This window comes from Varroa jacobsoni, unplaced genomic scaffold, assembly GCF_002532875.2.
Source record: "Varroa jacobsoni isolate VJ856 unplaced genomic scaffold, vjacob_1.0 scaffold_180, whole genome shotgun sequence".
Lineage (NCBI taxonomy): Eukaryota > Metazoa > Arthropoda > Arachnida > Mesostigmata > Varroidae > Varroa > Varroa jacobsoni.
The window spans coordinates 176136-191153 of NW_019213082.1; the positions used below are offsets into that span (position 1 = coordinate 176136).

Below are 15018 nucleotides of genomic sequence, written 5' to 3' on the forward strand. Positions count from 1 at the left end.
AGAATATAACAGAAAAAAATTATATATATATATCATTTTTTTTTAGTTCAAAAAGGAACTTGTATTGCTATGTATACCTGTTGACAGCAAACTATCCAACCGGTGTTGGTCAGAAGACAGGAACGCAAGTCAAATATCCCCATGAAAGGGGGCACCGTTATAGCTTGGGTTCGGCGTAAAGCCCCTTGCATATTCCAGATGTGGTATTGACCACGTTTCACGCATGGGCAGGATTCCCTTATATTTCTATTTTTTTTTTTCATATTTGACTTATATAGATGAAACGGGCTCTAATCGGTTTAAGTAAAGGCATTAATAATGTTTGCTGAAGTTTTTTTGCCATTGGAAATGCTGACTAAATCGAGCGACTTTGTAACAAGTGGAATTCTAGCGTCATCGTTTAAATAACATCGGCTTTTAGTCTATTATCTCACGGGTATATAAAATTTACTTACATTTAGTACTTACATTTAGTGGCTACCTAAAGCGATAGCCTATTGTTTGACGAAGCAAAGCTCGCCCAAAGAAAGTCTCAAGCCGCATCGCAAAATAGCTGAAATTATACACATAACTTATTCAAATGATACCTAAAACAAATATTCATTAATTTACATTAAAATAAATAAAGCTTTGTACGTAATCCGTCTCACCTGCTTCGTTATTCAGGATGCGTATAAATTAGTTTTTTTTTTAATTGAAAACACGATTGGTAAAGAAACAGCGGATATCCTTATTATTAGATACAGCATTGTACAAGTACCTCCTAACAAGAGCCTTTTTTTTCCTGTCGATCATTTGCTCTCCTTCTCTTTCGTATTACTATTAATTTTCGTTACTCATACTTGTGTTAATGTTCTATTTCAACCATTTTGTTTTTGTCTAGTGTTGTTTTTTTGTCGTACGTATAGGTAGCAAGCAATGATTTCCTTTTCCATTCAGAGTATACACTATTATTATGTTGGCGCATGGGAAGAATACTATGTTGACCGCTTTCTCGTTATGGAAGAGGGGACGTCATTTAGCGGCGAAGGATTTTCGCTGCGTTCAATTTATGTAAGGTTCAAACGTAAGGCCCCCGGCTATTTGGTAACGAGCCAGTTAATGAACAACATAAATAAGCAATTTATATACAAGTTTTAAGTTTGTCCTGAAAATGGCTTGGAGTATGCACCATATAATTGCATTTCTGCTATGGTAAACGAAAAGCATAACGCATGCCAAAATTAATAGAAGGGATTCTGTCAGAGTGATCTCCATGTATAGCTTAGACATAGCAGATATCTACAAATCGAAGGATACGATAGACATCGGAGTGCCCATCTCCGAGTTTTAACAACCAGCGGTCGATACCCAGGCAACGTTCATCGGTTTGTTAAACCTTTCAACCACTACTACAGCGTGTAGGAGGCTTTGGCTTCAGGACAAAAGCAAAAACAATTTCCATAGGATTGTTCAGTTAATAGACCTCTCGCAGAGCATGTAAATATTAGCGGGTTATTTCTATATGTGTAACCTTTTTAAGGACGGAGAAGGATGTGCAAGCTCGATAGAGTTAGCTAATATTTAGAATATATAGGGTGTATTGCATATCATAACCTGGAACGGTAGAGAGCAACGTGTGTCGACTATCGTAAAACAATAAATGCAATATATCATGTTATATAATAACTTTATCCTTCTCTACCAACTCTGCCGCTAGTAAAAGCTGACCTATAGTCTACGGCGGCAGAAAGGCTGGAAGGTTAGAGTCGTTAGGCTGGGTTGGTCCCGGGTAAGCCCGATTTCCCTTCACGTATTGACCACGTATTTACGTACGGCGCCTATACTGCGCGACGAGTATTCGGGCTCCCAGCAATATTACATCGCATACGCCTCCCCGAAGTCAACTGTTGCACCGTCATGGGGCCAGTACCGCTTGTTCAACACCGTTCGTTAATGACTCTATTACATTGAAAATCGGATCGCAAAATAAATGTACCAAATAAGCGCATGTACTGTGATTGAGGTTCAGACGTTTGATCAGAACTCTAGCTCAGTATGTGTGTGTGCGTATGTAGTTCAAAGTACTATTATCCATGACATTATTCGGTTTATTGTCGTGTTAATTGTACTCGTGTAGTGAACCTCGAAGTAGCTCTTGTTCGAAAATACGTCAAGCGAGATTTCTATATCGGGTACTATGCCAGCCAACCTGAACGATATGGCTGTCCATCATCAAGTTTGGCCTTGTTTGTAGAGCCCGGTGAAAACGTATGTGACCTTCCGGAGGGTCGTGAGCGACGGGCTGGCATCTAGGCTTTTTTCTTTTTTCAATTAAGAAGATTTCGGCCCGCACGCGTTATGATTAGCCTATCTTGCGAGCCAGTACACATCCCAAGCAATTTCTTCCTATTTGTTTTAGCCATCGACACCAGCCAACAAATAAGTACTACGCGTGTCCTATACTCGTTCAGCTGCTATATACGGACCGGTACGCGCTTCTCTCGCATAATCAGTGATTAAAAATCATACATTTGAGTAAACGGCATTGTCCTATCGTAATAATAATAGCAACTATGATCAGTGTGGCAATTGTAAACCTTTTAATAAGTCAATCGAATAATTATTATTATTGTTATCCGGAAAACGGCGCCTCCGTCTTTATCCTGATTGCTATTTTCTCATGCACTTGTAACGTCCATATGACCTTTTTCTGTTTCGTGCCGTAATCGGACATTGCACTTTTTCTGCTACCTGTTTCGTTTGTTGATGGCAAACAAGAAGTTTCCGTAATGCCCAATAGGTTTGCAACCCCGTATACGGTTCCTAGCCCATATAATCCAATTCAGTCCGACGTGTAAGTTCTCAGAACGAGTTGGATCGGGCGCCGCAACGTCGCCTGTAGAGTCCGTCGATTTAGGACTTGGCTCGGGCTTTTCTGTTGATCGTTGCCCTTCTAAAGAGACAACATTGACTATTACATGTGAGCGTCGCTAATTATCCACGGCTTAGCACTGCCTTGAGTGACACGCGAAGTGGCAGAGAGCCTGCCCAGATTTTTCGATCGTTGACATTCTTACCTTTGCATGAGGAAATTCTTAGTTTCGAACCAACTTTATTAACTTTCAAAATTTAAAGTTCAGCTGACTCTTATCAACTAAGGTGAATAAAAAGGAACATCCACCACCGTGCACCATCGTGCGTCAGTCTGTCTCTGAGTTAACCGGGAAAACCTAACGAAGGCTGTGAGCGAGATAAAAAATGCACCTTTGTTGGTCCTTGCATTATTATAAATTATTACAAATAAATATCATTTCTGGGAGAACGTTCCTTTATAGAAATCTACTTAGGACATGTGGCTGAATAACTAATTAACATGAAGGGGCTGTCGGAACAATATTTCTCTTTGTCCAATAAATGCTCAATGTAGAGCACTTCCTCACTGCATTGTATGTATAACACTGGCCAATATGTTTGTTTGTGTGTTCCACGTTTGCTCAAAATTTACAAACACTCTGTCATAGATGGGTCATGGCGTTGATGGACGCGATGATGCTGAGGTTTTCAGGTTCTTTTACTATAGTAGTTATTATTGTTATCAGTAACACTTATGCTACTTCAGATGCCTAAGCAGAAGCATAGATCCTTTCAAAAACTAAACTTCGTTTTCCACATGTCGAACAAGAAAAACACTGTATTGCCCCAATCGATCACATAATAACAGTAATAAGTTTCTAGCGGTAATACTAATTACTATTTGTTATTGCCAGTTAAAATGGTAGCTTGAGTCTGGTAAGACCAGCAGCAATAGGTGACGATCTCGATTAAGAAGAATGATTTATAGAGCACAATTTTTCCCGGATGTCTACCCTCGAGTTGCAAATCCTTCAATAACAGTTCTATTTATGGCCTTCTTTCGAGCATTTCTAAGCCTTATAATCGACCTACGTTATGATAACTGCATTATTTTAGCTGCCCACTCTGTTACTAAGTCCTTTTCTATAAGCTACGTAAATTTAGACAAAACTTAGGGTCTGGTTTACACTACTTCGTACCTGGCTTGGTTTCACAGTAAGGCTAGGTTGGACTAATTCGTGCCTATTGCTTCATTTCTCCTTCGCTAGTTTTCGTTGAATCCTGGCCGTAGCGGCTCCCCATTACCGTTAAAGTGCAGCGATATTTTAAGGCGTCCGTACTTCACCCGGTTAAACGTGCAAGCTAGATTAAGCGATTATTTTCAAAGGGGTGACAAGGGCATACACGATGTTAACATAAAGAACCGGCGAACGCTGTGATCCTTCACGAGGTTATAGACCATCAATCGATAGCTAAAGGGAATGCTTTCAATAATAAGAAGAGCCTGAAATGAACATACTATGTAATAGTCTGAACGAATTATACAGGGTGCTAAAAAAAAAAACAGAATAAATCGTAGGTGACTATTTCTGCAATCATCCAATCGTTGGTCCAATGTATGTGCAGTAAGAAAATATGGCGTCCGAATCAGGAAAACTGAGGAGAACTAGAAAAGGGGTGTGGCAATCGAGACAAATGGCGCAGATGGTTACTAAATAGTTTCTACTATTATTATCATAATTACACGCATGTTTTTCTATAGTTACATGATTGCTCCTAACTTCATTTTTGTTGTTCGTAGTAATAATGTGGTATCGTACAAGAGATTTGATAAAAATGTGCAAGTCAAAAATGTGTATGTACCTCCACATGCTGTTCGACTTGTTCAGGCAACCTCACCTATTTAGTTACATTAGACAGATCGTGCCCATTTGTTTGGTTCCATGCATGATTCCATTTGCATGATTCCAAGCAGCGCGTACTGGCTGCTAGCGACAGCTTTACGTGACATGGCACGGAAGCGGGACCCACCTGGGCTATTTATCATTATACGATCATCACCGTTACAGTATCGGTTTAGCATTATCATTTTTAGTTATCTAATCGAATTAATGCTATTTCTAAATATATACTCGTGAAGTACAGTCACTCGTCAGTAGTAGAAAACAGCTCCACTCTCTATTCCTCATTATCTGTATATAGTATAGTTTCGCGTCCTGTGCAGTTTTTTTCGTTCCTATAAGTTTCGCGACATTGTAGCTCGCATACATCATCTGATCAACATCATCATAATTACCGTAGCGACGTAAGCGTCTACTTCTACCAGCTGAGTTTATTTCTGCCATTTAGCACATATGAACATGCTTCAAATTTCTGGGTTTTCCTGGCTTCGTCCTTCATCTTGCCACATCTATCTTCTTTTTCGTTTCGACTTGGTTTGTATCTTCCTTAGTTCTATGTTGTTCGAAGGCGTCTACTTTGTACAATGACGAGCATTTACGTACTCCGACGTATTGGCTAGCAACAAAAAATTGTTGACAACTCAGCATAGCAAAATTACGACCAACTGCATAAGCGTTATCGTTGTCGTCGTTACTAAAATATAGTGGTCGAAACGTTAGGCAAATATATACGGCTTTCCTCCTGTTGTTAGCTTGCGAAATGAAAACTGGTTAACAACAAATGATCTTCAAACCCTAGTGCCTGTTTTGATACGTCGAATAACTGTGGCCTGTTTCCTAGGCGAAGAGGGGTTAGGCCGTCAAACGTAAAGATAGCGCTATAGCCAATATCTTCTATTATATTATCAGTTCAGACCACTGAGTGGATGGTCGCTCCACAGTCCACTTAATGGTCTGAATAATGAACTTGTATAGTCAGAACACAGCGAGACGAAATGCTGGAAGTATCGTACTATGCGTATGCGCCGTATAATTGTGATTACCAGCGCAAACGGCGTCGATGATGCCGCGGTCTGCGTCAATAGGCGCTACGTCTGATCACTGACGTCTGATTACTGTTTAGAAAACTGATGCACACGGCATCCTGTCACGCACGTTCTACGGTGCCCCGATGACGATGTCGAGATAGTTATTCATTTATTTGGCTTGAACTTTCATCTAGCCGGAGCAAGCAGATTACTTGTTTGGCTTGTGAACGATCTAATTGGAAGGAATAGCAGCAATGGAAGGCAGCTTGCGTTCATTGAACGAACGTCCTTACTACTTCAACGCATTATAGGTACGTTCTTCGCTAGTTAGTCGTTCTGTCTTCTTGTTGGTCTCTCTATTCTAGCTGCGGGGGTTCTGCTCGCTATGCTTGACACGCTACTGCTTTGCTGCGAGTGTCGAGACGCTTTTATTGATTGCCTCCTTCGCGTATCCGTATCTGTATTTATCTGGTCGTTTGTATGTGGCAAAGCAAAAGGCATCCCCTCAAGACACAATTAGTTCGCCTAGTCTTCATGAAGTTGTTGGCTAACCCTTCGAAGCTAGATGCGCCGATGGAGCAACTACAACGGGAAGGTTGCGCAAAAGAAATTCATTTTTGATGCTTGCATTAGATCGTAATAGATAATACTGTAGTAATATATATTTTAGAAACAACGGCAATGCTATAACATGCATCGTGCTTGGTTATAAATGAAGCGCACATTACAGTGACCTTTCGGTGGTACGTAATAGCATCAGTGCATGTAAATTGTCGATGAAAGGATCAATGCTGCGGCCGGTTCACAGCTGACAGGGTGTTTGTCTAGATCCATTCAACATTCATGGGTTTATTGGCGGGCTCGATGCCATACATTCGAACTAATAGTGGTAGTCCATTAGCACCTGCGTCGTGTGAGCGGCCGGAAGGGGATGCTGGCGGCGCTAGTTGGTGGGGTGTTCCAGACCCAGCAGATCCGGGCGTTACTCGATTTCCACCTGTTTCAGACGAGCGGGGACTCGTGCAAACGTCGGACGTAGCACCAGGCGAGGTGGGCGACCGCTGATGGTGACGAAGTGAGTCCAATGATTCAGCAGAAGATACACTGGCTACAGGAGATCCCGGAGTTGGATAAGGGCTCGAACCCGCCGATCCAGACATACGGATTGCTACCGCTCCAGCGGCAGCAGCTATCGCTGCTACCGACGCTACCGAACCTCCGGTAGTCTGGCTGCTAGCTAGATACTGCCGCCTTGAAGTGGCCTGCGGCAGTGGCGTTGTCATTGCTGTTGACATTGTCAACGCTGGGGATGGTGCTTGTGACTGCGACTGGAGCGGAAGCTGGTTCTCGTCGGAAGACGCCTCGACGATAACCACTTCCGGCATTCTGTCGATTTGTAACGATATAGATCTGTCATCGTCCGGCTCGAAAGTACTGTCATTTATAGAATTCCTCGGCGAGGGTACTTTCGAACTGGCGCAACTCGGGATCGGCGACAAGCCCGGCGTAGGCAAGTTATGCGAAGCCATTAGCCCGATAATGAGGGCATTACACGAGTGCGAATGCGAGTGGCCGGCTGACATGTCGACGCTGTCCTGCCGCTGCAGCTGGAGTACGCACTCAGCAACACCCCCACGTTGTTGCTGTTGTTCGTTGTTGTTATCTTTGCAACAATTATTCTCACCTGTGCGCATCAAATCAGAGGCTCCGTCTGCCTGTCCAGCACCGATTGCTTCTGCTGCTTCCCCTCTTCTATTGCCTTCACTCGTTCCTGCTGCTCCACCCGTTGATGCATTGAAGTTCGTCGTGTTGTTGTAACCACGCTCGCCATGACGTTTCGAAGGCGCTAACGAGAGCTGCGATTGACGCAAAGACGTGGGTGGCGCGCTCAGTGTCCTCGACGCGGACTTCTTCTCGGCGATCGCCTTACGGTGACCTTCGGCCGAAAAGGCAAGCTTAAGCTTCGACCGGCTGAAGTTCCTGAGCTTCTTAGAAAAGCGATTCCTCATCGAGAGCGCAGTTTCCGAGCGCGACGAACTTACGTGATGTAGGTCATTGTCGGACGATCCCGATGACAGATTGTCGAGTCGATGCGGTTCGTTCGGCTGCCGTTGATGCTGATGATGTTCATGCGAATGAGTATGGTGCTGAGACTGGTGGTGGGAATGAGTACGGTGGTGGGAACGCGAGGGCTCGTAGCTGTTTTGGCTGCTAACCGAGTCCTCGGAGCGGCTCCGTGAAAAAGCCGCCCGCGCATTGCGAGTGGCCTCCACCAGATGCCCCCAGCGACTACGGCGCAGTTTGCTCTTCTTGCTTGCGAGTCTCGCGAGGCGGGCCAACCGAGAGCCAGGTGGCTTCCGTGACGTGACGTTCATCTCTTCGACATTGATCTCTGGGAGACTTGGAACAGAACTGTCGATTAGGCCGATATTGAATCCCTTCATCAGTCGGCGTTCCCGTTGTCGTCCTTTCTTACCGCCTCCTAAACCGCCTACTGATCCTGGAAAAGATGGAGACAGAACAATAGCAATGACAGCAATAACCAAAACAATACATGAAATATAAGCGCTAGTGTGCATATTTTTCTATACATAAACATACATTTAAACATGGAGACCTCTTACACGATGGTTGCACAACAACCACTGACCGGGTTTATGGGCATATGTTTTGACTCAAAAGAGTTCCCACGAAAGCCTAACAAAAAAAAGGCAAGCAACACTATGGTGTAAACAGTGCCGGAGGGCTCAATACGAAAAAACATGAGCAATCACGGCCGCCGTAGTTACCGGATCACCATATCGTCCCCATTTACACAGCATCTCATCCACGAGATGGTACAATTACCATACACAGTATATTAGAAAGGTGTATAGAAGAAGTGTATTCACCTGACGCCATCGAAGTATTGAACCCGCTGGTCTTGAGCACTTCAAGGAGCTCATATCTAAACGAGGAAATTTCTTGTTTGATTTCGTTTACGTCATCTTCGGTCACCCCTTGGTTGTCCGCACGCCGCTGTTCGCTTGTAACGTATCTGTAATGACACCAATATATCGTATAATCAAAACAATTTTAACAAAACCGCAATTAAAGCAATCAGTTAACTGTCCGGCGGCTTGTACACTGTTTGCTTATGCCTAGTGCAGGCGTAAGCGAGTCCGACCCGTCATCTTCCAAATTCCCGCGTTAATTGCCCCGATCAAAGGTTCTATCGAGCTATATGACGAACGAAAACAAGCCGCCAAACATCACCCTACTTACAAACATCTGTCGTAACAGCGGTGTATCATCGCATGATCAAATGTTTAATACTATCAAAAGCTACCAAAGGTATTTAGCTTTCTAGAAGTGAAACAGCATGGGGCACGATCGTGACGCTCGATGTGCTCGAAGAAATTTATTGACTTCATCATCATTTCCTTATTCAACGAATTGTTTTTAGCGAAACGTGCAACGCGTTATCCGAAGTGTCATGTGAGCTCGTTGTTTAGAGCTTCGTTAACACACAGGCTTGACATTTTCTCCCGGCCAGGATAGCACATCCCGTTTACCACCCATTCGTTGCTTGCTTTGGCAAAGCAGTCCAAAGGTATGTGTCGTTGCGGTTACCATTTCCCTTGTTATTCATCTCCCAGCATTTAAACGACCTCTGGTGCTCATAACTTTAGCTGCGCTCCGCTGTCGACATATTCCCAATGGTCCAAGGATTTCCGTATTCCTCTCTTCAGTCCTTTATAATGCTCTCAATAACACTTGCAGTACTACTTGCTCACTCAAGTCCGTTTCGGGCCATGAAACGAACGTACAGAATGAGACATCTTGGTTGACAGTTAAAAAAAGCTTTGCTAGATGATAGAATATCCTATAACCGCCTTAGGGATATGCGTGAAGAAGAACAAAAAAGAAGATTTAGCGAAAAAAATACTCTGTCATTGTATGCATTGGCATGTCTAAAGCTATTTAAGGTTCGAAAAATGTATACAAATTCTAATCTAGGCAGCGTTAGCAGATAACATTTGCTAAGTACTTATATGAAGTCGTTATGATTTTTTAAAGCTTCGCGTCGATTCTACAACAGGTTTCGATATCGCCCTTTAGCGCTGCTTCAAGAACCTGACAGGCTAGAGGACTCAATATGAACAATAGAACAACAACTAAGTAACGCGCCCCATCAGACAATTAGTTCCCGGTATGAAACGAAGTCATGTATGGATTCACAACTGGATCATTACGTGACCTTAAACCTAGCGACCGAACACCCAACACCAGCAATTCGGAGCGGCCTGACAAGAAAAATGATCATGACATTCTTTACCTTTTCCAAATTTTACAAATTTCGAATTTTCAATATAGAATCAATATTTGTTAACGTTCAAATTCGAATATATATTACCTTCTTATTTCTGCGATCTATAAAAAAGGTATTATCGCGAGGAGGCATAATAATCCCTGGGTACCTCTATGGTATGGTCGCATTGGACGTCATTATAAAGTAATGAGTTTAAATGCAAAGACACCGTTTGAAAATGGACGGTAAAAACGTTAGAGAGATGAATGGCGAAAGCACTGGGCAAGCAGACCGTCGCCGAAGCAACAATCCGTTATTGGTGTAATTATTTTTAGAATAAAAATTCAGATGGAGTCTGAGGAGGTAATTACACCTCAAGGCTTTAGATGTAAAAACGAGCTCAATATGTGATAAGGAGAACTTATTATTGCGGAATGTTGCCTAAAAAGGACCGGTTAGTACCGCCAGACACTTCTTTGGGCCTTTAAAGAGTTTCATTGATACGTGTCGCGTCCTTTCGTTGATAACGACTCTACACATTATACCATGAACAACACGTATATGGCTGTTTCCAAAGAGTTGGTTTCAATATATGAGTATCAAAGAAACGTATTTATCAAAACTATCATTGTTCTACCTTATATGACCTAAAGATTGATCCGATTTTTGGCCTTTGAACAACTTTAGACATCCTATTGTCATAGTACAATATTATAATAAGTCAGTGAGAGATGTCAAATGAACAATGTAAACTTATCGGATAAAGCAGAGTGGCCATGTGCAGTTACTGATGGCACGAAAATGCCACAAAGTTCTCCTTGCCTACTCCACTTGAGGCTCAACTAAAGGCTACTCGTTAAATGTATTAGCTTCCTAAAGACGCAACTACGAACGACACGAAGGATATGAACCTGAGAGTGAAAATGACGGGCACAAGCAGATGATTTCTGTAAGAAGAGGAAAGGTGATATCAATACCAGCTAGAGAAACACATATGGTGGATGCTTCGTTACGAAGCGAGCACTTATGGAATACTATCAGGCGTGTCCTAACCGGAAACTGTGGGACACCCCTAATTGAAAGTTGGCGGAAGAAAAACCGTATTTATTGGTACCGTCATAAACTAAATAACAATAAATAACGTGTGGTCCGGTTTACCAATATTAATATACAGTAAAAAATATATACGATGTGAACACATAGATTTCTAACTTAAACAATTCCTGAATAAGTTTTATATAATAAAATCGACATTTTCTAGTGTATCAAATTTTCACAGGGTCGTTCGATTGATATAGTTTATTTACTAAAGTTGGGTGACCGTCTCGATTCTTGAAATAGGGATTCTATAGGGAGTTAAGAAATAAAATGTAACAAAAATAACAATTTACCTTCTGCTTAAGAGCATGCATGCTCTATTGACCAGTTGACTCACTCGCACGCACCGAAACAGCTGGCATAATAGCTCCTAAAAAAAAAAAACGTTGTCAAAAACTAACATGTGTGCCTACCGTCTTACGAGATTCCTCATGATGCTCTGATATTTGAGATCGCGCTCGCTCGCCTGGCGAGCCTTCCGCCGTATCGTCTTAAGGTGCTCCTTCTTGGCGCTCCTTGAGTGGCCACAGAATTTTCGCCAGAACCATGAACACAGATAGCCAATACTTTTAGGCGTCGGTATGATATTGAATGGGGGCGGCACAGTACCGCCATCTTCAAAATAGCTCATCCACAGCTTGCAACGCGCAAATTTCCACTCGACGTCCGCGTGTTCCTGTGAAATGGTAGTCTGATCGGGTGAATGAACGAGACAGACGAAGACGAACCTAATATCGCGACGGCCCTTTTACTTATGTCACAAATCAGTGAGTAAGAGCGGCCAAAAATATTGTTCTTTAGCTTTGGATTGGATTATTCATTTGCATAGTCACTTTGATTGATAGAGTCTAGACAAACAGAGCCAGTTAGAATTCTATTTAGAGGTTTGGTGGCAGTTATTTCGTCTCTGTGACGGTCTACAGCGACGGAATCATATTCGGCATGATATACTGTGCAGAAGTGCATGAAAGACGGTTTTTGCTATGTTGAAAGGCTTAGGATGCGTAGACGGCCGCATAAGAACTGCACAATGTGCATAAATATCTTTAACGTCTCCTTTAGGCAACACGGTTCCATATTTTCTGTTGAGCTCCATATATTATACTGGACACAACAGCTTATTGATGACACAATGACACTTACCGGTTGCCAACGATATTTGGTGTAAAGAGAAGAGGCCCTGCATATGCTGTTCATTAATAAGTTTTTTTTTATATAGATACGTACTTTCTTTTATCATGTCGATTTACGTTACTTGTAAGTTATCAGCTTAAGGTGTGCTGTTTGGCAACGAGACAATGTTCGGTGGGAAGCGAACTTTGTGTACGTCTTGTAACGTTCCGTCTTATTGTATATCAGGGTAAAAATATATCCGAAACATTCAACATTAAGCGAGCTTCCATATCAGATCCCTAATTGGTGAGTAAATAGTCTTAATTACGATAGAAGTCCAAGTTTATTTGAAAATTCTTAAGCAATTTCATTCTGAGGAGAGCTGCGTGCGATTCGGAAAAAAACAAAGTTGCGTGCAATCGCATCTGGATAATTTAATCAGACTAACAATCTGCAATGGGCCAAGAAGCTTGCTGCAATAATCTAGCCGATTTTTTACAACTAAGGTTCTGATCCAAGTACAAAGCCCAACTCAGCGTAATACCAATTGATATATACTTTGCAACAATAGTTACAACAATCGTATTATAGTATATAACGTACAAATGAAGAAAATACTTACGGAAATCATCTGATACGAGTGGTTCATCATAGCGATAAGCAGATTGAGCAGCACAACTACGTTGATAACGCAGTAGCAACCAAACATTAGTAGACCCCAAAAGCGCGTATAACTCTGGATGCCCACAAGTTCGAAATTATTTAGGTCGATCAGACCAAAGCTTGCCCAGAATAGCGTCTGGGATGATTCGAAAAGGCTGGAAGAAGGACAACACAAAGAAGAACAATACTCTTGTCAGTGCCACACCGCCAATAGATCACGGTGAAATCAAAACATTTCAGAAAAGCTGCCTAGTTAGACGCTAGTTGGCATTAGTTTGCTGGTTACAGTTCCCGGGAAGTCTATGTAAACCTACCTTTCAACTTGGTCGAAGACGTCTGCTAACGTCAGTCGGTTAAACAGCCGGTCAGTATTAGGTGCACGCGTTAACTAGAGAGACCAGTTACTACTTAGCTAATCGCATCAGATAGACAAATATAGAAAATCTTTTCGTGGACATTGACTCTGCAGTCGATATATTTTTGGAAAAGAGAAAAAGATGGTCGTGGCACATGGAGCGATAATATCTACGCCGACAAGAACTACGGGCATACCCCACCAGGTAATTTGTTATTATTGCGAAAAATTAAAAAAAAAAACACAGAGAACATTAAAATCGTATATGCTGTGTATTTGTGTGTTCATATTCGATGACATCAACAAGGATCGGTATTTACAACAGGGCTCTTTGTAAAAGTAACTGCTTCTGTGACTATGAAATAGTTCCTCATTTTCAACTTGAGGTACTGGCCTCGTCTCTGGGTGTTCGTCAGCCCTTAATTTGCTTCAACAGACAACAAATTCGGGAGAAGTACTCCACAAAATGTGTGATTACATTAAAAAGACAGGCGTTTTAAAGACTCACGGGAATCGCAGGATGAATATGTGAATAGTGATACTTTAAGGATTGTTTTCGCCACAGATATGTAGGTCTGTTGGAAAACCCTTGCTATATATTACTTACGAATAAATGTACCATGATACAGATACGCTAGAATAATAATAATTGCAGGCTTTTTTTTTTCTCTTCTATTACTTTCATAACCAATGGACTCAGTTTCGAGGGCGGAAATTTCGACTGACCATTGAAGTAAGTAGATCTCTCTATTTCCTTTCCCCTTTCACTATGACCCCAAATCGAGTCAGGCGATCGACCTCGCTCCGCCGCTGTACGTTTTTGCAGCGCTCTCATGTCCTGATGAAAGAGCTGTACCACCAGCCACGCCCTGCCCTTGCCATGTATATGTACCAAGTACTTTTTTTTATCACAAACCAGCCCGTCTTCAGGACAATCGCTGCGCATACTTGTAGCCAATCGGACTACGTAAGAGGTTTGTAGGTTTTCGCTGCTGTTTGCTTCGTGGTACTGTCATACCCTTGGTAACTTCCCGAAAGCAGACGGACTGAGCGTATTAGAGTTGCTGGAACTTTAACTGTTGTTATTGCTACTGGTACTCACTTGGAGAAGCGCCTCCAGGTGAAGCACACAGCGTATTCGCTCCTCCCGCCTACGGGTTGGCTCGCGTTACCAGCCGAAAGGGTCTGGCACAGCTGACGTTCGTTATCAGCATAGTACCTGCGATAACAAGCAGAAGGTAAAGAGTCCCACGAATTAAGTCAGCACCTAAACTGGTCGGTTAGACAGCAAAGAAACAAAAAAAAATAGCGTCCCAAGGCAATTAACCACGTTTACTAGCGAGCAGAGAGAAAGGCGGGCAGCATTTATGGATACGTAATCAAGAGAGTCGACCAACGTAACCACATTAGCGTGCGCAGTCAGTGTCGTTGCGTCTTGTTGAACACTCAACGGTAGTTAACGGTCGGGAAAGAGCAGACCTTGAGCGCGGCTCTGTTTGCTTATTTCATATGTTTATATGCCTGTCTGCATGGTGTATCTGCGCGGGATGTGTGTACACGTAAGTGTGGGTGAGTGTGCATGCCTACTTGGGTTTAGCGTGTGCGTCTGCATGGAGAGACAGTTTCGATATGTGCACTGCGTGATGTAACCGTCTGTACCCTTTCTATGACCGATCTATATCTTTACATTCTAGAAAAGCACTGTATTCTTGCGCTGCCGTCAGCGAAAAAAAA

General features: G+C 42.5%; 1 protein-coding gene across 1 annotated transcript in view; it reads right to left on the reverse strand.

The window, feature by feature from the left end:
• Positions 1 to 710: 710 nt before the first annotated feature.
• The window catches only part of LOC111271765 (transient receptor potential-gamma protein), a 32728-nt gene continuing 18420 nt past the window's right edge, over positions 711 to 15018 (reverse strand). The window contains exons 10-14 of the mRNA XM_022852750.2: positions 14387 to 14503; positions 12889 to 13084; positions 11567 to 11829; positions 8656 to 8801; positions 711 to 8264 (exon numbers count right to left, since the gene is read on the reverse strand). Coding sequence (XP_022708485.2) covers positions 6589 to 8264; positions 8656 to 8801; positions 11567 to 11829; positions 12889 to 13084; positions 14387 to 14503 — 2398 coding nt within the window. The 3' untranslated portion in view covers positions 711 to 6588. The remainder of the gene's footprint in view (positions 8265 to 8655; positions 8802 to 11566; positions 11830 to 12888; positions 13085 to 14386; positions 14504 to 15018) is intronic.